Source organism: Gymnogyps californianus, chromosome 2 (assembly GCF_018139145.2).
Source record: "Gymnogyps californianus isolate 813 chromosome 2, ASM1813914v2, whole genome shotgun sequence".
In the NCBI taxonomy this organism is placed as follows: Eukaryota; Metazoa; Chordata; class Aves; order Accipitriformes; family Cathartidae; genus Gymnogyps; species Gymnogyps californianus.
The window spans coordinates 12,071,038-12,096,036 of record NC_059472.1 but is presented as its reverse complement, the minus strand read 5'-3'; the positions used below and the strand labels follow the sequence as shown (position 1 = coordinate 12,096,036).

Here is a 24,999-nt window from a genome sequence, read left to right as displayed (position 1 = left end):
CCTCCGCAGGGCCCAGAGCGGGCCCTAGACCCCACAGCAGCCGGACTGGGCGGTGAGCTCCATCCCATCCCATCCCATCCCATCCCATCCCTCTCCGCCAACGCGAGCCACCGGGCCGTTTGAACGGTCCCGCCTCCCTCCCGCCACCGCTCTCCCTCACGGTTTGAACCCCGCCTCGGGGCAACCGCCGCGGCGCGAGACCAACCGCCTCGGCGCGGCGGCAGCAGCGGTGGCCCCCCCCGCTCCCGCCGCCTCCCCTCACCCAGCGGCCTCCGCGCCGGTGCCACCCCCGCTCGGCGGCGCTCACCCTCCCCCGCCGCTGGTGCGGTGAGTGGCGGCAGCGAGGGGGGTGCTCGGCTCCGTCAGCGCCTGCGGGCAGCGACGGCGGCCGCCTGAGGGGAGCTGCGGCGGCAGGTGAGGCGCCGGGAAGGAGACGGCGGCCCTCCGTGCGGCGCGGCCGAGCCCTCCCATCACATGACGGCGCCGTCATGTGGAGAGGCGCCGGCTGATGAGGCGGTTCCGCCGCCCGCCTGGACCGCCTCCTCGGGGCCCAGCTCGCCCGCCTGCTCCTGCCGCCGAGAGGGTCGGTGTGGGGGGCCACCTCCGGGCCAGCAGCCTCTTCGGGCCTCGGCGGCTGGGACTAGGTGAGCAGCAGCCGCTGGTGAGGGTGGCTGCCTTCACCACCCCCTTCCCCTCTGGCGGGGTGAGGGCAGCGCTCTCCCGGCCGAGGGAGCGGGCAGGGGCGGGCGGGGAGGGGACGTGGGGCCGTTGCCCGCCGTGCATGACTGACAAGGGGCAGGGTGGGCCGGGCCAGCTGCCCTGGCTTGTCATGATCAGGGTAGGGGAGTAAGGTAAAGAGCTGGGAGAGCGGCGCATCCTGCTTGGTGGGCTCCTCTCCCGACCTTTGTGGCAGGGAAGTAACGTCTCCTTGTGAGAGATGGTCACCGAGTGTATCTAGGGGGTAGACACTAATCCTGGTAGTCAGTGAGCACTTGTCATCTATAGATTTTGTGTTGCAGAAGTAACTCTGTTTTTTTCTTACCTCTGCTTCATAATTTGGGATGTTGAAGCATAGAGAAATGAGGTCATTTGCTCAAATCTTTAAAATAAGTGGCAGGATAGAAACTGTAATTTAAGTTTGCTGCTTGGTAATCCTGTCTGGACCATTTGATCACTTATTGTTGAAAGAAGAAAAATTGCCTCTGTAGTCTCACTTGGTCTCCTTTTCAACTCTCATTTTGCTGGCTGTATTTTCCAAAAGTGAGGGGGTTGGGGGGCGGCAGTTGCAAATTTTAAGTGCTTCATTGATGCACCCATTGAAGACCTTCCTGGCAAAAAAGGGTGCCTTAAAAACACTGCTGTGAAACCAATTCCAGTGAGGAATGTGGCTTTTCCTCTGAAGGCAGAATGGACAGCTGCAAGCTGAAGTTGAAGAATTCACTTAGAAAATTCAAGAATGAAATCTTTGCTTGAGATCATAAACAGTTTCTAAGAAAAATAATCTTTTATTTAAAAAAAAGGAAAATTTGTCCAAAAGTACTTAAATTACTTTCCAAAAGACAAATTGAGATGAAATTACTGATGCAATGGTATGATTTAATATTGTAAACAGTAACTTCTGTTCCTGTGTAGTTTGCTCAGTGCTTCCACAAATGTCAAGAGAATGAAGAATCCTTTTTAACTTTTCACTGTTGTTTTTTTCAGATTCCTGCCTTTCACAGTGTGTATCTGTGAAATTTCCAAAAGAACAGCAGGCTTTCTCAGTGAGTGAGATTTACCAAGTCCAAGAAGGGAATTAGGTTCTCACTGTTAACTTTGATACACTAAACGGGCCCAGACAGATAAAGCTGCTAACGTCATTTTATGTGACTATTTAATAGTGTATATTCGGATCACAGAGGTTCTATACAAACAGTCTTGCTAAGATGGCAAACAAGTGCTTTAAAAAAAAAAGTTAAATAATGTAGCAGCTGAAAGCATTTGTTATTAAATCTTTAAGAGCATCCTTTTCCTTTACTTTCAAGGAGTTCCGTAAGGAACTTTTTCCTTGTCTTCTTTTGTCAATTTGATAGCCTCTAAAGATAGCAGTCACTGTCTTTTGGCGGGGAGAGCATGAGCTGACATAACTGGAGCTGTTGTTGAAGGCTGCTGCCTCCTCTGTGGCAAGATGCACCTTTAGAAGGGGATAGAGAAGAAGACAATTTGTATGTAATTCAGAAGTTCAAGTTGTGGTGGACTTGAACTGTTGTTAAAATGTTGTTGGAAGCACATAACCTAAAAATGGTGTCATAAAAGATAGTCTTGAGTGGCCAAGCACATTTTTGAAATGGAAAAAAAGAAAAAGATACAAAAGAAAACAGGAGAGAAGGGAACGTGACAGCAGGTATTCACGTCTCATAGCCTGCATGATATTCGTGAGGAATGTGACAATGTTGTTCGGGTTAGAGCGAGTGCAAGATGTAGTTCTGTAGTCCCAGGGAAAGTACTAGAGGGAGACACAGCCTTAGGTATGCAAAACTTGGGCAAAGCTTTGTCCTTTCTATTTAGATATTTTCCAGATTTCCATTGGATTATAGCCTGACAAAGGCTATTGTTGATAGAACAACTCGTCCCCTTGGTATTTTGTGTACGACTCAGATAAAACTTCTGGTATACCCCAGATCTGGTTGTGGATTCCGTTCTCTACCTCCTCCAATATGATCTCAGTATAGTCCTTGAACATATCAGTTATTCTTTACATGGACTAATGCAGTATTTCTGTCGATCCAAGACACATGTGGGTTTTTCTTGTGAACAACCGTGTATCTAAAGCTGAGCAGAATTTTTCTTATCTCCTGCAACTTAAAGTATAAAATTCTGCACACCGGGTTCATGTTTCTTATAATAGCTACATGATGTCCGAGCGAGTTACGGCAAAGCATGAAGAAGGAAGAGCAGAAGTTGGAACTTTTGAGAAGAAACCAACTGATGTAAACAGTGTGCATGGGCACAGCATAAGCAAACCCACTTAAAGGTTGTATTAATGATAGAGGAGAAGCAGTTCATCCCTGCAAGGCTGTAGGTTGTGGGTCTGTACTGGAAAGGAAGATGGTGGTAAAGAAGATAAACATGGTTTCTGTGCGACAGTATTCTGTGCTAATGGAATGTTGGTACTAGAAGTTTGTAGCATCTTTGGGCAAAGTAGGCAGCATTTCTAAGGTGGGCTTTTATTTAAAAATGGTGCTAGATATTTTACTGTTAAGTACGTTCTTAGAAGAGTGGCCCTTTGTTAGATTATTTTTTCCAAGGGCCAACTGTTGAAACAGGGTTGTAGTTGGTGAGGCTGAATTAGATGTGAGAAGTTGTATTTCTTTCTAGCTTAATTGATAATATGCCTAGACAACATAGACAAGTTTTTGGGCATGTGGGCTTCTTTGGATCTGAAATAGAGCAGTAATTTTCAATCGAACATAATCATTGAGTTTGAACCTCATTGTGGTTTAGCAATAGGAATGAGCAGATGAAAACTGCAAGTTCCTTGTTGTGGTGTAGTTTTGCTTAATATTGAATAGGAGGTGAACTGAAAACCTCTTGGTGAATTGCAGTTGCACTGAAATTAGTGACATCTTGGGAGCTAAGATTTCATCCCTGCTCTTTGATATTTCAGTGGTTCTATTGACAGTGCTTTATGGTTAGCTATCTGTACTTCTGTTTTCTCTCCCAAATTCTTTGGGTGTAAACTGCATTCAAAATGTTGTATCTGTTATTTCTAGAGTAATGATTTCAAGATGCCAGGCGGTACAAGAATCTCATTCAACTGTGTGGATTCCTCTCTTTCATCTTTGAAAAACTGCCAGTCTTACATAAATACTGGAATGGATATTGCTACTCACGTTGCCCTTGACCTTGTGGAAAGTTTCAGTAAGTATATTCTCTCTTGTATTGCATCCTGAATCTGACGGATGAGTCCTAGGCCTACGTATTTTGACTTAGTTACTGTCAGTATCTGTCTTCATTGTAGGAACTGTAGCTCTTCTGGCTAGACCAGGGTGTTTTCATTCCAATCACTTCATTGTCTTAAATGAGAAATTCAGTGAAAATATAAATACCAGGCAAACATTGTCCCAGCTTTTGTAACACCCAAGACTAATAGTATTCCAGTGGTTGTTACCCTACAGCTTTGTAAAAGCTTTAATGTTGCTGAACGAGATGGAGAAGGCCTCTTAAGTGGGTGAATAAAATGACTTCATTCTAATACTGCTTCTTTGTGTGTGTTTTATTTGATGTTTAGGGCAAGATATATTAAAATAATGCTAATGGTTTTGCGTACAAAGCTTGAGACAGCTGTTAGAGCATGCAATTTTTTAAAATGCTGTCTCTTTCTCTGCTGAAAATCAGGCACTTTTAGGGTGCTTCAATTTGGACATTTGCAAAGTAGGGTACCTTGAATCTGTAATCACTTCTAACAGTCTCGTCATTGCTATTTCACAATAACAGGTGCACTGCAAAGCTACTTTTCAAAGACAAACATGAGGCGTCCCATTTCTCTGTCTTCTTACATCTGTGATAATGTTTTCACTAGGAAAAACCAAAAACTTTAAAGCTCCAAAACCCTAGTAGTTTTAATTATGAGTAGAGAGTGGAGAACGAGAATCCTCTGAAACAAAAGTTTTGCTGTTCATTATAAATCTTGCACTCAACTAAGCCAAGGTTTATGTACAATCAAGATGAATGCTTTTCTCTTTGTCTAGTGTGATAGTTCTCTCTCCTTTGGCCTTTTTATCCATACTGCTGTCAGAGACAATTGACTTGTCATTTCTAGCAGGGTAGAGGAAATGGAAGGCTTGTCTGAACAGTCAACTGGGGATTCCCTTTGAGGTAAAACTGGTATAACCAGTTCTGTTTCCTCTCTGCTTTTGCAGTCACCATCTCTCCTACTTTGCCACAAGCAATACAAGGAAATACACTGAATGTACTGAATTCTTTCAGTTCCAAGACCACAGAATAATCCACAGATTTGATTAATTTCACCTTTCAGTAGAAGCCCCTGTTGCATTCCCATTTGGAGGGGTGAAAGGCAACTTAAGCTCCGCTGTGCAGGTCTGCAGCTGGAAGTCTGTGCGTTATACTCCTAGGAAATGTCGTTATCTTCCTCACTTACCTGCTTCTGACACATTAATCTTTAATTACAACCTTGAAATTATTTTGTCCATTTCATTCAGTATCCAAAAGGACCATATTTAGCATTCTACCCTGAGAGGAGGAGATTACTCTTGATGAAATACCTATGGTCATTGCTACAGTTAAGTTATACCATGTGACTGGAAAACAGCTCCTAGACCATAACACTCATTTTACTTTAGCAGGGGCAACTTCCCTGTAGAATCATAGTTATAGAATTATCAAGCACGACCTTTTAACATAGTCTATCCCATTGCTCTACAGAAAAGGTATTCCAGACTTGTATTTGTAGTTTATACCTCTTTGGTCTGGTGTTACGGCATTAGCTTTTTACTTACAATAGTTGTCTTCTTCACTCCTACACTTTTCCTTGCAGATGTATGTACGTGTGTACATGGAACAAACGAGTGAAGCTCCTCGCTTTTATAAGGTTTGGTTTTCACTCCCCTGACTACTCCACTTGGACTTCAAGTTCTTATGTTCCTTACACAATGCCATCAGGAAAGACAGAGGGTTTCTGTGGCATGACATACTTTTGGTAAACAAATACTTTGGGTGTTTTAGAAGTAGCATCGTCTGATCTGCCGTACTTGACTGTTCAGCTCTTACCTCCAACTCATATGTGGCGATTTCTATTTCTAGAATTGTTACTCATCTATCCTACTTTGCCTTCATGTTCTGAGGCAAATATTAATTTAATTTTGAGCCAGTGTTAGATAATATGTTTCTGCATTCTTGTTCCTGTCCCATTTGCAATTTGTTTTAATTTCCTTTACAAAATCTAACTGTCCAGCTTCTGACAGGTTTCGTTGCCAGGCTTTGTAGAAACAAAGAATTCTATTGTGACTGTTACTTTATTTTACAAGCACTATTTCTGTGAAGGTATTTTGTTCCTTTGGGCTTTCATATTGGACAATGCTGGTTTTTTGGAATAGTACCAAAAATTTTCAATTTTCAGTTTTCAAGTACATGAGAGAAGTTACATTTACATCTGAAGATAAATAACTGAAGAGGCAGGCAAAGTTAGTGCAGTAAGTGATGTCTGTTTCCTCTCTTAATTGCTATTCTCCACAAGCCCAATCCTGAAAACATTTACTGGTAAGCATATTTCTTAAATAGTACACAGTAGTGTTTGCTGGACTGGCTACTGTTTAATGCAGTATCATGGAGGGACTTCCTATAAACATACTGATGCTAAGTTAGATCAACTTGGATCACTTTTCCCTACTTTCTTAGGTATGGTAGTGGGTTTGCTCTGGTGCAGTATTTGAGATGCTTTCTAGGCAAACACTATAGTTTTTTGGTTTTTTTTTTTAACAATTAAACAGTGATTTGTGAAAGAACCTGTGTGTGATTTTTCTAACCCCAGAGCTCTAGTACAGCAGAGAAATAAAAATTAAAAAATTTCAGTTTTCTTTGACATGTGTAAAGGGATTTTATGGTATGCCAATTTTGTGGGTGTTTCCCTGTTCAGTAAAAATCACTTCCTGCATATTAGCACTGTAGGGCTAGAAAAGGGTCTTCGCTTTCTGACGTGTTCAGTGCAGAATGATATGAAGAACGCTTCTAAAGGATGTAAAAAGAAGGCAGTTTGGTGTTTCAGCACTTTTGTATGCATGTAAGTTATAAAGCAGCCACGATTGTTCAGGTGGAGTGAAAATCAAAGCTCACTAGGGGGCAGAAGAAGATAGGAAGTAAGCTGTACTTTCATTTAAGTTACAAAAAGCATTGAAAAGAAACTGGCCTCTTTACCTGTCTGTTGATCTGGCCATGATCCTTGAGTAGCCTAAAGCCCTTGCCGGTTAAACCATCCAGAGAACAAAGAACTCTTACACTGGTTATGGAAGCTATAAAATCCTCTCAGAATGATTCTGAATTTAAGCTTTGTAAACAGATGGTGGTAGTGTTACATAGAATAACGAGGGAATAAAACTACTTGTTTGATCGTGAAACCAGAGGGCTGCTGATCAGAAGAGGTGCCAGATTTGTGGGGAACTGGCTCGGGATATTCCATGACTTATAGTAGCCTCGTAACCTATAGTAACCTTTCTTCAGACATCTCGGCTGCTTTGCAAACGCTGGCTAAGCCTCTCAGCTCTCTGGGAGGTAAATAATGGTTACAGGGATTACTTACTTCACCACCACTGAAATGAAACTCTTTTGGGTGAATAATGGTTGCTATATACAAACATTGTAACTGTATCATAATCCAAAAGAGAAAACCAAAATTTCCTCAAACTGACTGAAACAACCACAAAAACTTTATTAGAGAAGATAGATAGAGGTTTTTGAGTTGGACATCAGGGACATCAGATTAAATTGCTTACTGATGAATAAATATCACAATAGATCTTTCACACCTTTATTTTGACATAATGTTTGAAAGTTTCAGAACTAAATCAAACACTGTGTTTTCATTTCAACAGTAATTTCATATGGAGAATGCCTCCTGTTGAATTGAGACTATCCTTTCTCTCCGCACTGTATTTCCTTTTAGGAAGCTGCTGTCTACCTACCGACTCACTTCAGTCCTGCTTAAATGGAATTTATCTGTTTCTGGGTAAAGCCAGCATGGCTGCAAGCCAGTGCACGTGCTGATGCTACCATTGATTACTGTGCCTACTGTTCATTACTGTGCTGCTGTAGTTAAATTTATTCTGTCTTAAGAGCCCTATGTACATCTATTCATTATATTCTGAAAAATGAACACTTTTGCTTTTCATAGTTAACTTACATGAGGCCATTACTTTCTGGCAATAACAACAGAGCCTTTTAGTTTGGATACAGTTCTCAGGTTTGGGGTTCTTTGCTTTTCTTTTTTTTCTCCTACGCATTAATTGTGCTCAGAACTTCCTATTAACTTGGTATTTTCCCCTATAACACTTGACTTTCTGTTCTGGAAAGATAAAGTAATCTCACTAGACACAGCTATTCCAATGAGTATAAACAACTGTTAGAGAAATTGATGGTGAACGAAGGGTTCAATTGAATAATTAAACATTGTAGCTCTGCAATAAATTGTGGTCAGAGAAATCTAGAAAAGTGAGAGAATCAGTTTCACGAATATAAATTGCAATTCAGATGACTTTGAAGACCTAAAGATTTATAGCCTCTCATCACATGGTCCCACATTTTGAAATGTAGGACAGAATGTACCAATTAATCTAATTCTCCATGACCTTGAACGAGTTCGTTTTACTTTCTGCAAAATAATAATACTAATAAAAACAATGCTTTCCTATTTCATGTGAGTAATGGAAAGATTTAATACCCCATATTTCTAGGCAGATTCACATTCACCTGTACTTATGCATATAGTTCTCTTGACATCTGTTTGCAGTCCACACTAGTAAATTTAAAATTATTCCTGTCCATTTAAGCTTTATTTAATGCTGTGAGTTGTTTTGGGAATCCTAGTGAGAGAGAATATGGAAGTATGGATTTTTGACTTGGAATTGTGAATAATAACAGACCTCACATGAAGAAGTCAAGAGGAAAATATTTCACAGTAGAATTAAAACAGTCTGAAATGTCTGTGAGGCCTCTAATGATATAAACACTCAGAATCTGTTCCCAGCTTTGTACTACCTCCCCTTTCTTTTGTGCCTTCTAGCATCTTGTTCGCTGCTGCTGCACTCTGGAGATAAATCTTAAGTTAGCTCTAACCACAGTGATTCCCAAGTCTCTTTCCTCTAAGGAATCCACTGTTCACAGTGTGCTGTAAGGATGAGATGATACTTAGACTACTGTAAGGTTCATTGCCAAAATTGCACTTAACCAAGTCTTAATTTCATCAGTGATTCTATTGTTTAGTCCACTAACACATTTACGTCCATTTTGTTCTAGTCCTGTATAGATCTATGAAAAGAAATTACCAGTGTTAAATATTCAGGTCAGGCATTGCTCATTTATGAACATGTACGATCTCTAGCAAAATAAGGCAGAGTTTCTGTTAACTGCTGTTAATTTAGGTGAAGAATAATTTTAATGCATCTGATCCTGAAAACCTTTTATTTTTCAAATAACTTTGTTGATGTCCATGAAGTTAAATTGTTGATTAAGACCTCCCTGTCCATTGAGAATCTGCAGACTTTTAGCATTGAGCATCTTCATGGTGTTGTGTTGTGAGCATGTGCTGGCAAAGAGACAAAATTTAAAAAGATCCTGTAAGGGATTAAGGATCTGTATCTGGAGGTGAAATCTAGTTTCACTAAACTGAATGTCAGAGGGAAACAGCTGATTTAAAAGCTCATTTTATTTAATGAGTTAAAAAGAAAGATAAGTTTTGTGTCCATCTCAGTCTTTCTGCTGATTATCTTTAGATACTGGCATTGTCTAAAGGTTGTATTTTTCTCTTCTTTTAAGAATACCATTGTGGTATAGAAACATTTTAAAATGTTACTGTATAAAAAAGCACGTAAACAGAAAAACAGACTGCACAGTTGGTTTCAGTATGTCCTCCCTGTGCTCAAAACACTCTCTGATGTTGTGGCCCAACCTAGCAAAATACTGAAGGAAAGGATACATTGAAATTGTTGAGTTGTCCCCTAAGTTTCAGAGTGGTCTGTATATTTTAAAGCTTAAGCACATGCTTATAGCCTTTGCTGGATTGGAGTCCTAATAGATACGTGAATTTGAAGGTGACGCTGTTCAAAATCAGTTATAATGCAAGTAAAATCATCTAAGTTCTACTATAATTTTGCATCTTCCTAAATTTAGCCTCAATCTGTTTTCGAGCTTTACTAGTGTGATTGAAAAAAGAATTCACTGAGTCAGTACTTGTTTGGCAATGTCTTTCAATTGTAATGCTCCTAGTATTGAACTTCAAGCCCTGTATTGATGCCTCTGCACACTGAGGAACAGCTATTTGCACTGCTAATTTAACTTCTCTTAGTTGCTGAACTGTCTTTACTTAAACTGCTTAAAGTAGTTCTATAGAGTTAGAAAGCACTGCTGGACATCCATGTGAAATACTTGAAGGATAAGTCTTCTCTGTTTTTGGAACTGGTGTAACCTGCTGTGTGTGTTGACTGATGTGCTGATAATGATATGAATATGCTGGCCCAGTATAGGTCTGCCGTATTGAAGACAGGCATCCATTTCCAGCTCTGCTCAAAGTTGTGAATTCTGTCAGCTTGCTGAGGATGGCAGTTTTATCTGACTCCTCGGGAGAAAGCAGCAGAACTTTCTCAAGAATATGGGACTGTGAAGTACGGAGAGATGTAGATATCGGAATGAAGAAGACTAGCTCATGGTCATCTCCAGGCTTCCAGCCCAGCAGCTTGCTCTTTAGAGGGGCCATTGCTTTTGTCTGGGCTGCAGCCAAAGCTATGTGGGACTGGGAGGAATGTCCAGTATAAATGGGAAATAATTGGGAGGGCTGGAGAGTATGCTAACTACAGACAAGATGATAAGAATTTCTTAGCATAAAACTTCTGAAAAGCATTTTAAAGCATTAGCAGATAGGGTTTTGTCTAATTAGCTGAACAGGTTTTCTAGCAGAGAGCAAAATGCTGCCTTGATGTCTGGGACCTTCTTCCAACCACACATCACATTCCCATTGTGAAGTGTAGAGGCCCTGGAGTGTAGAAGAGCTGGGTGGAAAGCAGTTATTGCACCTGAACTGTAATCTTATTTGGGGAAAAAAAATTGAGCTGCTTTTCTTTTTCTTCAAAAACTTGCCCTAAAATGTCACGGTTAGCTGCTACCTGTGGCTGCTTGCCATCTCTATTACATAGCAGTGATCTTCCCGTAGCAATATCAGGGTCTGCGTGAGAATTCCTCCTCTCTCTCCACACTTTGAAGGATTTTTCTGCTCACCAGTATGTACAGGGCAGGCCCCTAGGACTTACAGAGCGTTAGTGATACGATTCTTTGGCATGTGCCCCTGATTAAGTTAGCCCTTTACAGCTCTGGCTTTTCCTGCTTGTCTGCTCGTTTCCTGTTGCATAACCTGCTCTCTCTGCCAGCAGAGCTTACCTCAATTCCGGCTGCTTATCCCGTTTGTCTGTTCCCCTTGCCCCAGAGCTGTCTCTGCGCTTTTTTTCATGTGTGCTGCACTGCATCTCACATGGGCAATGTCCTCCCTTTACTAACTGCTTTCTCTTCTCCAGATTGCTTGGGATCCACTTGTGTCATGATGCCTGTTAAATACTAGCTAAAGAGTAGTTGGTAATGTAGGATCTTTTTCCAATGTGGACTTAGCTCTGTGAGATTACCCACATCACTTTGATTTCTCTCACTGCTGTCTTAAAATGGTATTAAACGGGAATCACTCTGAACATTGCTGACCCTTGTTGGCATAGGAAGGAGTGTAGAGAACATAGACATGGCGGTTAGCCTAGTTTTATGAAATTATTGGCAGCCTTTTAATATACAGTTGGTTCATGAGTTTCTATGGAATATCCACTATTCTTACATGCAGTGGCTTTCTAAACACATTGCAGCAACCAACAACAAACAGTCAGACTTGAACATCGTAAGTTCGTTCATCACTGAGAGCAGGGGACCTTTCCATGGAAGTTTCTCTGTCATTGACCTAAAACTTCTCCTACTTGGAATGGTGCAAACTCCAGTATAAGGGTGGACTCTGTAGCTGTGTTTGAATATAAAATGGTTTGGTTAATTTGTTTCCTTTGTTCTTTTTTTTTCTAGCTTATTTTTCATTGAAAATTCAAATGCAGGATTCCTGCAGCACCATAACACAACATGAATCTTAACATTAGCAAAGTTCTTGTGCATGAAATGATCATGATGTGATTGTTCTGGGATCCAGAAATAAACTTGCTGACACCTGTGCTTCTAAAATTCTCATGCTCTGTTAGTTTCCATGGTGTTAGAGATCATTGCACTTCATGAAAATAATCAAAACGTAAGGTACTTGGCCTGAGAACAGGTTATAGTATATAGGCTAGAATGATACTTTGCAACCTGCTTCAGTAAGAGGTAGCATGAAGGTCCGCTGACTGAGGAAATGAGCAGGACTAAACTTTGACTTGCTATCCTGTTCTTGTCCAGGGAAGATAAGCTGTGTCAAGATGTTTTCTTGCACATCTTACCTTCCTTCACGTATGAATTGTGGTTTTGTTAGGTCGCTTGCCACCTCATAGTGGCGTCATAATGAACAAAGCTGTGGCCTGTGTTGTAGGGACCCTGCATGAGGAATCAAACCTTGTTTTTCCCTTGCGAGCCCATATATCTGTGAAGGTGCTCATGGGAAGCAAATAGCAAACAGTTTTATATGCAGTGTAGGAATGGCATTAGAATTGAGCAATCCATTACTTGTTTATGGAGATGAGGGAACAATCTTACCTGGATTTGAAATCCCCAAGAGTGTGCCTCAGTCTCTCAGAATTTACTTTGTCGTTAGGTTAGAGTAAATTCCAAGTAAGGGCTGCAGGATTTTTTTTTTCTTTTCTTGTTGTAGAATGCAAGTCTAGAATGTCAAAGTCCATCCTGGAGATAAATGGCTTTTCACTGATGCTTGCTATATAAAAATGTTTTCTAGCTATGAGAGAAGGTACTGTAGGAAATGAAGAGAGACCAGTGATCCATGAAGTTCAGTAACCCTTCTGCTTTAGCCTCTACCAGATGCTTCCTGTGAAGCTGCAAGAATTCCCTCATGATACCAAGCTGTTCACAGAGGAAGTTTCTTTCTAACCCCAGGCATTTATCTGCCAGAAGCTGTTTGTTAACTGGTCTGCTTTGTTGCTACACCAATGTCTGTGGTACTAATTGGTGGCATGCACAAACTCAGTGTAGGCACCAAAATTACATCTTTCTTCTTGGGAAGGTTCTTTTCCTGTTGTTTAAAGTAAACTTGTATTTTGGGGTATGTGAGATAAAATGTTTCGGATTCCCTTTCTCAAAAACACTAATTTTGCTTTCCTTCAAATCCCTCGCTTAAGATTCATCCTTTTAGGAAAGATGTTCTTTTTTATCTTAACTTATGCTTGTCCTCTGTTATGTTGTGCTTCTTGAATTGTTTTATAGGTATTTAACCTTTCAGCTAACAGTGAGGAAGATATATATGTTTTCTGGAAGTAGGTTGGTAAATGGTGTCACACTTTAAGTATTTCTTCTTCAAGTAATTTTGTTTAAAATTACAGCAGCCTTCCAGTATCCTTATATAGCAGCCTTCCAGTACCTGACGGGGGCCTACAAGAAAGCCGGAGAGGGACTTTTTACAAGGGCATGTAGTGATAGGACAAGGGGTAATGGCTTTAAACTGAAGAGGGTAGATTTCGATTAGATGTAAGGAAGAAGTTCTTCACTGTGAGGGTGGTGAGGCACTGGAACAGGTTGCCCAGAGAGGCTGAGGATGCCCCATCCCTGGAATTGTTCAAGGCCAGGTTGGATGGGGCTTTGAGCACCCTGATCTAGTGGAAGGTGTCCCTGCCCATGGCAGGGGGGTTGGAACTAGATGATCTTTAAGGTCCCTCCAACCCAAACCGTTCTATGATTCTATGATTTTTTGAAACACAAATGACTGGTTGGGTTCTTGTGAAATGCTTTTCTGAAGACAAAAAAATTACATTTTGTGCATTATGCTCTTCAGTCAATACCAAAATTTTAAGAAGAGAGGATTGGATTAATTTTTTGTCCTACCTTTGTGCTTCAGTAATGACAGTGTAAAAATTACTTACAACATTTATAGCCAGCACTGATGAGCCCATTGCTGGAATACACTGGTTGGTTCTGAAGGCTGTTCTTCAAAGAAGCTGTCTGAAAAAAGAGAATTTGGAAACGTGCCTTGTTTCAAAATCTGGAAAAATGTGACTTGTAATGAGAGATTGGTGTTCTTTCATATTTATCCAAAAACCACCCTGACCATAGTCTGTAATCTTACAAAGTGGGAAGAAACAAATATGTGGGGTTGTTATTATTTCCTAGCTGGAATTTTGACTGTAAAAAGAACACAGTGCAGCGAGGGGAAAGCAGCTATATTAAGCAGCATGCTTTTGTGCTGCCGGCTCTTTTTCGGTTTGGGTACTGAGTAAGCTGAGCGCAGCCGAGTGCCTTCGTTCCTCAACTGCCGCAGTGCTCGCAGGGAAGAGGAACCCGTTAGGGGGCAGCAAAGGCTTTCCAGCAGCCGGTGCCGTCACTCCCTCACCTGCTGGCGTCAGCTGCTGTGGCACTGTGCTGTGGCACTGTGCTGTGGCACTACGGGAACTCACTCCGAGAATGGATTCAGAGGTGTTGGTGCCGTAGCACCGTACTCTTGCATTTAGTAACACTAAAATATAAACGGAGGCTTAAGATTAATAGTGGAGAAAGAGAATTCGTATTATTAGATCGTAGTTTTTAAGGCTGTTTGGGACCAGCATGATCTACTGGTTTGACTTCCTGCATAATACAGATCATTGCGTTTTGTACGATTACTCTTGCATGAAGCTGGTGTGTTGTGGTTGCACTAGAGAGTATCATTCAGAGTGAAATCCAGTCTTGATTTAAAGCTAGCCTGCTGAATAACTGTCTTTAGTGCATTCTCATGGAAATGTACTGACAGCTTGCACCTGAACAGAAGGTCGTACTCTGGACAGTCTCGTTTTTTGTCAGAACTCTTGTGAGTGCTCAGATGAAAACTGCACAATTTTTATTTCTTGGGTTTCGGTAGGTGGTAGTCACATAGGGTCTGATTTCAAATACATACATATGTGTGTGTGCATATTTATACTTTTTTCTTATGTATTTTCCTAAGGAAGCAGGTAATTTTCTCCCCCCAAGGTCATTATGAGTTAGGGAGGTTTGCAGTCACCTGGTGGGTTACCTCATGTACCCATAGTCACTATAAATTTCTCTGTGTTCTAGACCTCATAAATTCTCAGCAGTCTTCAAAATAGATCATAAGCGGGATTTAAATGCTGTATAGACCTTTTTGCAGACCCTCTGCACACGAGTGATGTTAACCTTGAGAGAATGAGTGAGCTTACAGCTGTAAGTTATAGGCTTGAAATTGCTGGGTGAGGTTCTTTGGCCTCTGCTATGCATGAGATCAGAATAGATGATCCTAATGGTCTGTTCCAGCTTCAAAATACTATGAAGTACTGCAGAGGTCTTGTGTGGGCTCTTTAGCACAAAGATAAATCAACCTCTTTGAACAAAAGCCAGAGAGGAATATTTTATCTGAGTAATTTACTGTATGAAAATATTCTCTGTAGTATATTAATCTGTCATTTTCTTATTGTCATATTTCTGCCACAGAAATGTGGCAATAAGAAAATACCGCTAACTCCTGTTTCAATGTAGAGGCATACAGTATATATAGAAAGTAGTGTGGGCTTTGAAGAACCCACTCTGAAGGCTTTAATTTTTATCAATTTAAGTGGATCAGTATTTAGCTTTCAGTGATCTAACTGTGTGCCTAAATAACTAGGGAGGGCGGAGGAACCCACAAAACTGAAAAAAATCTGGGGTTTGCAGCATTCAGAAAGAATAAGAATATAAAGCAATTGTATTTCTTTTCTTGATTCTTTCCATTAGGGAAAGATTTATCTGGGTTAAAAGTAAATGTTGTGCTGACATGTTCTTAATGTTTGGTCAAAATATGAAAGAAGCCCTTATGTAGACAGGATCATTCTGAAACCTTCATCCTGATCCCCTACAGATAGACACAGGACACTCATCTCTTCTTTTTTTTTTTTTCTTTTTTCCTTTCTTTTCCTTTCTCTTCTTTGTTCTTCTCTTCAAAAATTCAAGAACTTGCGACTGTTTTTTTACCTTTGGTTTTTTTGATACTCAAATGTCAGTGCATGTAGAATTAATTATGAGCAGTTTTTAATACTTTTAGATAAAAATAATTAAAAAAAGAAAACTTAAAAATGCACTCTGACTCAAATCCAGGTTTTATGACATGTTTCCATTTGCACCAGTATTATATAGCACGCTGATGCTCTAGTGAAGAATGAAGATTATAATATGTGCTGATTAAATTCCAAGAATTTAAATGAGAATGCTTTGTAAGTCAGAATCACATGTAAGACTTGTGTGTTCCTTATGATTGCTGACACTGAGACCTACGAAAAATTTCATCCTTTGGAGGACAGGCAGAGGTTGGTTGTCCAAATTGTAGATTCAGAATATTTTTAAACATAATTTTCATAGATTTTTTTGCTCCCCTTCTCATTTTCTTTCCCATTTTCTCTCAAGAAGAACAAGGAACTCGTAATGGCATTATATGAAAGAGAGAAAACAACTGAGATGCACCAAGTCTGATTTTGCTGAGGCCTTGAGGCTAGGAACAACTGTGCTTTAAAACTGGCATTGCACTGTGTGGCCTTGGGCAAGACATTGAAGTTCACTAGGCATCAGTTTCCCTTCTATAAAAAGAGGTGTCAGGAGTGTTTTGAGAGGATGTATGAACATCTGAATATCTCAAACTCCTGTGTAGATATTCACTTCTGTTGTTGCTTGTGTCTTCTGTGCTTGTGGAAATCATGTTGCAAGAGTCCAGAAATAACGTGAGTTGTCTGTAATGGTGGTAGGTGATTGGAAAAGGTAGGAGATAGGTAGCCAGGAAAAGTATGTGTGCAGGGGAAATAAAAAGCAGCAGAAAACAACAGCCTAGCAAAGATGTCATCTTTACCTTTTGTGAATTAACAAACAGGAAGTATCACATCTCCAAGAACCATTATAGGTGATATGAAATGGTTTGAACTACTAAAATATACACAGGGCACTAAGTGAAGATTTGCACTTAGATGAAATTTATGAGTGGATCCTACAGCCATGTCTACAGGAGGATAGTCTGACATTTATTAGTGGGTCAATAAATAATACTATGTGAAGAGAGAAAATATTACACTGATTCAAAAAATGTGCTACTAAAACTGCTTATGGAAAGAAAATTTACAGTGAAACCCACAGTCCAACAAGAGGTCAACAGAAGTGACAGAGAATCCATCCCATCTCTGAATAAACAGTTCAACCTTGTATTTTCTTTCTTCATTAGCTTTGTTTCAGTTTTCAGGCACTGGATCTTAGGTTCCTGTCTGATAATCCAAGAGCCCAATGTGTTCAGAAATCATCAGGATGGTAGCGGTACATCATGAGCAAGTCACCTTTAGCATCTCTTACTTTGCAGGTTGAGCTGCTTTAGTCAGTCTTGATGTAAGTCACACTTTCCAGGCATTGAGTAATTTGTGTTGCTCTTTCTTTGAAATACTGAAAGAGCTTATTGAAGGAAAATGCAATTAGCAGGATTTAGTCTTATGCTTGTTCATTTATAAAGAGCCTTTGCCTGAATTATACACTATGTACCATATAAAGATAGGGATGCATCTGCAAAACTGTCAGCATACAATCAGCCCCTTCTTTAAAAAAAAAAAAATTAGAACAATCCCTGTACCCCTCTTTAGATGCTGAACAAGGGTCTGGCATTCATCATAAGCATCATACAGCACAACTGTCTGTGTAGGGCGTACAGTAATGGGCAGGTAACCTGCCATCACTCACATTGCTGCCCCAGCCACCCTTTCACACATTGTTTGCATTAGGTTAGTTCCCAAACTGTGCACTACATAGCAGTTACTGTTAATGACTGGTGAGTTTATGTCTCTTTTGTTATTGTTGTTTCGGTTTGCATTTTTTTTGTGTGTTAATGGACCTTTATGCCGAGCTGCTGTTATATAAAAGGATGGGAGAAGGTAGGAGGTCACCCCCAAAGATTGTGATCACCAGGAAGATATCACTTGCTAATAGAGAAAGAATCAAAAAGCAGGTTAGCAAGTGCTCAGGGAAAAAAAGAACAGGAATGGGGAACTGGTTGAGGAGAAAGAGAAGGGGAGAGGAGCAAGTGGTAAAGAAATGTGTAATGAAGGAGAAGGAGAGGTAAGAAATAAGAAAGCCACAGCAAAAGGATTAAGCAGAACAGTACGCTGATCATGCTCTAGATGATGAAAGATATTTAGATGTCTTCCTAATGATGTTTCCCATGTAAGCAACTTCTGTAGTTTCCACAAAGGTGTTACCTTTTGCACATGGGAAGAGTAGTCTGGCGTATAAATCGAAGGAGGACTGGGTCATGTGGCTGAAAATGAGAAGAGAGATGTGATCTTTCTGATTAGTCTCATGCTAGAGTTGTTCAGGATATATGTGTGTGTGAACCTCCTTCCTTTTTTGACATTATCAACAAATGTTATAGAGTGCTCTGAAATATGCATGTGCTGTAGCACTCAATAGAAGGTGACAATCTCAAACTACTCCATAAATTACATATAATGAACTTTCTTATTAAAAAAGACTTAACAAAAGGAGCCAGCTGGCTTAAGGAGAAGGTGGCAGATGAAAAGAACACAATTCAAAGAAGTGTTCACACATTAAGGAAGTATTTTAACAGGCTTTCCCCAGACTGTAAGTGGGAATGGAATTATACGTTGCATGTAAATGTCAAGTGACAATAATATCTTCTGAGTTAAATCAACCTTGCAAACTCTTTCCTATTTTTCTTAAGCAGATGAATAAAGTTTAACTTGTGATTTCCTTACTAATCATCTTAGTAAGCAGTGGGTGAGTAGACTTTTTACTGTATGGGTAGATTAATGTGACATTTTCACAAGACTTTTTTTTTTTAAAGTTTATTACTTGTGGGTGTGGATCTAATTCACAGCTGTTTTTTGAGTGAATTAGGTATGCATCACTCATTCAAATTCTGTATTTCTTCAGTATTTTTAGATTAATCTTTTATCCATGCTTTGTTGGAGGTGTGTAGTCTGTCCTGATGTCTCAAGGTAATCAAGACTTCTCCACTGAACATACTTACTTTAGTGCACAGATTTGGCCCAGTCACTTTTATAGAAAACCAGATTTTAAACTGAACGAAATTCAAAAGCATATCAGTATAAAGGGGAGAAAATTCTCTCAACTAGTACGTGCCAGCTACACAAATCTCAAACATAGTCATATGGTTCTGAATTTAGTTTATTTTAATAACACAATGTCTCATAGCTGTGTGATAGTTTACCAGTTCTGTGTAAGTACTGAACAGAGGGAGCCTTCTACATCTTCCTATCTGGTTACAGAACATTTCCACACTCGGTTTCAATTTATATTCCTGTTTTTTCAAAACTGCCCCTTTAAATGCCATGAGGCCCCCACAGAGCTACTTCTTTCCTACTATGGACAAAGATAACGGCGTTATCTAAAAAACATGCTGAGAGAGCATCATCTGTGGTGTACTGTAAGCCATCAAACAAATTCTTGTTTCCTCTTAAAATCATAAATATTTGTGCATATGTGAGAGACGCAGGCAATACAGAATTGCATTGCCCTTTTTTGCAGAGATGTGCATTTTCCACATGATAAGAAAGTAGCAGCTCCTCACAGTAGGAGAAATTTTTGTATGAAGTTTGTGGGAAATGAAATTCCAGCAATGGAAAGATTTAGCTCTGTCACTTACCAGTATGCAAGCAACAGAATGAATGCCACATACCAGCGATTCATGCCAAAAAGGGGGAGATCTGCCAATTCACAGAAGAGGTTTTATGCAAAGGAGGCCTGCTGGAGGCAGAATGAATTACTGGTTTTCATTATGCTTGCAGTTTGTGTGCAGTCTTTGCCTTTGCCTTGTCTGTGTAAGAGGATTAGGTTGTGGGTTGGTTTTTTTGTGTTGGTTTTTTTTTTCATCATATTGAGGAATTATGGGCTCTGAAAGTCCTAGCTTTAGTATTGCTGCATGGTTAGCACTTCAAGTACCATATCAATGTGTGATTCATGCTGAATTGGATGTTTTGTGTGGGGAACATCACTTGACCTTTGCTTGCATGAGACATTGGTTTTCTAGACTCCTTTAGTTTAACCTTGGTTGTGTTTGTCTGTTAGCTCTCTTCAACAGAAACTGGAAAATATCCAAAGCATATGAAAGTATCTACATTTTCAACAAACAATTAACTTTGGAGATGATACTCATATCTATTTCTACTAACCTTCCCATTTCTGATAATCTAACAGATCAGTGTTTCTGATCTAAAAACCCCAAACTTTCCATTGTTAGCTGTATATTATGAATCTGATTTATCTTTTGTTTATTCCTTTATGTGTGTGGACCAGTGTCAGCTCTGTTGTAAGGCACATCACTGGTCTGTCCACACTGGTGCAGAATGTGGAGTTGCCTGCCAGCCAGATTTGTCTAAAAAGCTGACTATAAAACTGGATTGTTTTTCCACCCTGAGCTGCTTGCTGCTGCAGCTGCAGAATGGCTAGTGCCCTGGCTAGTTAGCTGAAGTCCAGCCTTGCTCTGTCTGGGTCAGACAGAGTAGAGAAGAGCATCTTTAGAGAAGCTACCGATTAGCTTCTCTAAATTCTGAAGTCAGTAGTGCCAAGGGTTGTAGAAGCAGAAGTACAAAAACTTAGAATGGGAGACTGTGTGGGTTCAGAGAAAAAAAAAAGTTATGTTTGGAATTATCTAATCAAAATATTTGACATTTAAAAAACAGACATATTTTGGCATTTTTCCTCCCCCAGCTGTTTCATTTTAGGTCAATAATGTTAAAATTTGAGTGCTGGAACAGTGTTCATTTGTGTCTGCATGAAGCTGTTGCTGTTGGTTGTAGAAACTTAGTTTGGATTCTGTGATTTTTTTGTGTGGGAATATGACTACTGAACTGAGCTGAAATAAGTTGGTACTGGATTGTCTTGAAGTGAAGAATTGTCTTGGTGGTCTTACCTTCCTGTTTGATATGTGAGTTCTACTGCTTTAACTTGTACTGGAGCTCATGCACACTGCAGTCTGCTAATCGGGCTTTGCTTGCATTAGAAAGAACAGCTCGCTCAGTTTTAGTGGGACCAGTTTGTTGAGCAGTTCATGCACAAGCACTAGTACTGAGACCTGTGAAGTACGAAGGGAGTATGCAATGAGGGACCGAGAGTGAGACTGCCTCTGTACTGAAACTGCACTCTCAGTCACTTTGCGGGGCGCCTCTCCCATGCTTCTGTCCTGTGTCATGGCCCTGTTTTCTGGCCAGGCCATTGATGAGGCACCATGTGACTCCTATTTCTTGTGGTGCCACATGCAGCATGTCTAGTCTGTGCAATTAGATTTCAAATCGGATATATCTGCAGCAGGCTCAGATATTATGGTAGCTTGCGCCCAGAACAAGATAGTTGCATTTACTGAAACATTGTATCTGATTAAATAAGCTCTGATGAGGGCTTGTTAGCTTCGTCTCTGAGCTAGGCTGCCTTCAATTCTGGACAGAGAAGTAACGTTTCTGAGAATTTTGAAGGTCTTGGGTGAAAAAGGTTTATTTTCCTATCTTTACTGATTTTTTTTTACTGAAATGTCTTTCCAACCCATTTCCTGTTTCCCCCAAATGGAGGAAATTCTAAGTAACTACTGCATTTAGTTTAATGAAGGTGCACTTTGAACGAGCTTCTCTGAGATGAGAAATATAATAGGTTCATTAACACAAGCAAAGTTTTTTTGTGAAAAACCTAATGATATTGTTTACTGCTGGGTAATATCAATCGTGCTTTTTATTAGAGACACACTAAAGTGCACTTCACACTAAAGTATTTATTTTTCACCTGTCAATGCAATTTAAAATAAGAGAAGAATTGGTTATTGACAACAGAAAGCATTAACAAGGTTGACTTGTAAACAAAAAAGGGGTGGATTATCTCTGTAGAATTCATAGTGTGCAAGTAGAGATCTTGTGTAATACAGAAGAAATTGTGCTTCTTAAAAAACAAAATTCTAACCAGTTGGAAATGAACTTGTTGGAATCATAAAAAAATGATTAAAAAATGATTTTTCTGGTATTCCTTTCCAGTGGAAATCATAGGTAAAGCAGTCTGTGAACCTTTTGTGGAAATTGTAAATGCCCATTGAAAGTCTTGAAATAAAATACTTCATTTGAAATAGCAGTTTTAGAAAGTGTTCTGAGGGATCAAAGAGTAGCAATTACAACACCTTAACAAATATTTCACTGTTCCTTGTGAGGGAAAATATTTCAAGAACATTTTTGCCCAAATTCTAATGTTACCATATCAAGTTCTGAGAGGAGGAAGTGGGTAGAAGGAGGACAGCAGTAGACCCCTTGTTTTTAAATACTCCTAGCCCTCCCATCTCTCAGTCTGAGGAAGGCAAGGTCAGCAGCAGCTCCGGGCTCTGAACCATGTTCTATTGTGTGGTGTAGACATGCCCACGCCTCCACAGGCAAGAAGCTTGTTAGTCATAGGAAAATCCTTTCCCATTAAAATTATTAGTGAATGTTGTTTTCAGCCTTAATTTCATCATATGTTGAAATCCACTGAGAAAAGAGGGATATATATAGAGACACTTAGGAAAATAGAGGGGGGGGTGTTATTTATTTTATGAGAGATTGGTCAGATTTCTATGTGAAGATAACATATGCCTTGTACTTGCTTAGAAAATACAGGTGTGGTTCCTCTACCTTTTTCTTGGCAAACAAGTTGGCTTAGGAAGTTATTTCCCCCCAACTCCACCCTGCTACAGTTTGCCACCCCTGAATTGTACTGGTACAACTGTTTGTGTATCTGCACTTCAGAATCAATTACTGGAATACCATGGTTTCGGGTTTTTTTGTTTTGGTTTGGTTTTGGAGGCTGGAATGCTATTTTTAGCTTGGATTGTTTCATGAATCCAATTTATAGTATAACCCTGTGAAAAGTCATATTATCCTAGCTGAGGGGCAGCAGAGGAGGAACATAGAGGAACAGCAAGGATGAGTGCCTGGGGAAATGACCTGTGAAACTCCCTTTGTTGCCAAAGAAAAGGTACATGAACCTCAGCCTTGGTGTTTTCTTGCTGCTTGTCTGTTAACGTAACTTGTGTTTCTGTTCTTCTTGGGCTTGTGAATGTAGATAGTGTTGAGGAATGCTGATTTACTCATTTGCTGAACAGAGCACAGTAGTTTTGGATGGATATCACCATAATGCCAGGAAACTGATACAGAATTGACAGAGGAGAGCTTGAGTTGCTTCTCAAAACTGTTGCATTTTGTAAACGCTTTGTCCTCCTTTCAGTGCTTCTGCTTACTAGTTACACTGTCTTTGTTAACTTTAAATTGGTCTTTCTGCAAAATTAAGTAGGTGTTAATTGGTAAAATAAAGATTAACCTCACTGTGACCTTGGAATTTATTTGGTAAGGAGAAAAGAAGTGCTGGTCAGGTGCTGGTCTCTTTTCACTGAAGGGAGGGAAGCAGCCTGGGAATTTTATGGGCCTTAATATTTAGTCAAGCAAGCATCCATTTTTATTTGGGGAAGTGTGTACATACTACCTGTCTTCATGTCTTGATGCTGTATGTGTGGCATCAAATATAGAGGTACAATAGCAAAAAATATGTAGATATGATATAAAGACTTTTTTCTTTTTCTGTTCCATAGCAAACTCTGTTTACTTGTATGAGAGATTAGTTGATGTCTCTTTATTATTTGTGTGCCTCAGCCTAAATTAAACCATCTCTATATGTGTTGAATAGTATTTTACTTCGGATTTTGTACAGCAAAGCACGTCAGCACATGTTGGAGTGTTTTGCTAAATCAAACTCTCTGTGAGAACCCTGTTTATTTCATTAGGTATTACCACAGTGTCAATAGGTGTTCAGAGGTATTGCCCTTCTTTACGTTGCAGTCTGTTTGGATACTGTGGCAGAAATATCTGGTAAGATAGATCTTTGTTACTGCTCTCAAGTCTTAACTGGGATCATTATGACTTTTTAGCCTTCCCCTGGTAGTCTTGAAGAAAAAAAAGTACTACAAGGAAGTTGCTTTCAAAAGCACTGTTGGCCTAGTTCTGCTGGCAGTGGTGTTTAAGGGAGTTTCATGTTGAGCAAAAGTTTCATGATTACTTTATTATAGAATAATATAGTAAGTTATTTTCAAAAGTGGTTAGTAATACTGGGTGCCTCAGCTTCTCTGTGCCCACTCCGAGATGACTCTGTTTTCAGAATGTGTGCAACACCTACTCGCTGGAAATGTTGGCCCCTTGAGATGTTTCAAACTGGGCATTCAGAAATTGAGATGTTTCAAAGTGGGCATTCAGACCCTGCATGGAGTGTTTTTGTTGAAATTCTGACTCTCTCTACAATGTAATGTACTTGGGTTTCATTTCCATGGGATTGGCAGGAGCCTTCTGGGTCACTGAATCTTGTCTCTTCCCATTTCAGATTGTCATAGCCTGCAGGGAAATGGTTTGTAACACAAGATGAGGTTTTTTTGTCAGTAGTCTGTAATCTAACAGACACTCTTGGCTCATCTTACTTAAAAAAAAAAAAAAAGCAGGGAGAAATGGATAATTGAAGATTTTTTTCATTTACTTGCTGAATAAAACAAATGTTTAAATCCAGACTGAAAAGCACTGCCCTTTCCTTTCCAAAATAAAACCTCAGAAGACTTTACTCAGGTACAGCAAAATGCTTGACCTGAATCCAACTATTGTAGTTTGATTTGCAGTTTCTTAACAGAAGCCGAATAGAAAATGAGATGAAACTTTAGAAATCATTCACAAGCGATAGTTCTGGTGCAACTGTGGGCACAGTCAACTAATGGTGTTCTTCTGTGCTGGTCTTTCCTTTACAAGTTCTAGTAGTCCTGTCTCCCACACTCCTCTCACTTTTATTCCTTCTACTCAGATTTTTTCTTTGATAGAATATAGAAAACTCATATTCAACTTCCTTCTTTGCTTGAGAGGACTTGAACTTGAACTCACTTTCAACCATCTTCCAGAAGAATGGTTTAGAGACGAGTTTATTGGATATTGAGGAATATCATAGAATCAGAGAATGGCTGAGGTTGGAAGGGACCTCTGGAGTTCATCCTGTCCAACCCCCCTGCTCAAGCCAGGCCACCTAGAGTAGGTTTCTCTTCTCTTTCTCTGTTGA

The 24,999-nt window shown here is 40.0% G+C and overlaps 2 protein-coding genes across 4 annotated transcripts in view; one reads left to right on the top strand and one right to left on the bottom strand.

The window, feature by feature from the left end:
* WASHC5 (WASH complex subunit 5) overlaps window positions 1-404 on the bottom strand; it is a 28,850-nt gene extending 28,446 nt beyond the window's left edge. Inside the window, exon 1 of one of the 2 annotated variants that reach the window (XM_050891974.1) lies at window positions 308-404. The gene's annotated coding sequence lies outside the window, so the exon portion shown is untranslated. The other variant, XM_050891975.1, reaches the window with a different exon arrangement.
* A 162-nt stretch (window positions 405-566) lies between these two features.
* Window positions 567-24,999, top strand: part of NSMCE2 (NSE2 (MMS21) homolog, SMC5-SMC6 complex SUMO ligase) — a 135,682-nt gene continuing 111,249 nt past the window's right edge. Inside the window, exons 1-2 of one of the 2 annotated variants that reach the window (XM_050891493.1) lie at window positions 567-644; window positions 3,753-3,900. In XM_050891493.1, coding sequence (XP_050747450.1) covers window positions 3,768-3,900 — 133 coding nt within the window. In that variant the 5' untranslated portion in view covers window positions 567-644; window positions 3,753-3,767. Of the gene's footprint in view, window positions 645-1,695; window positions 1,764-3,752; window positions 3,901-24,999 lie in introns of those variants that run through there. The other variant, XM_050891494.1, reaches the window with a different exon arrangement.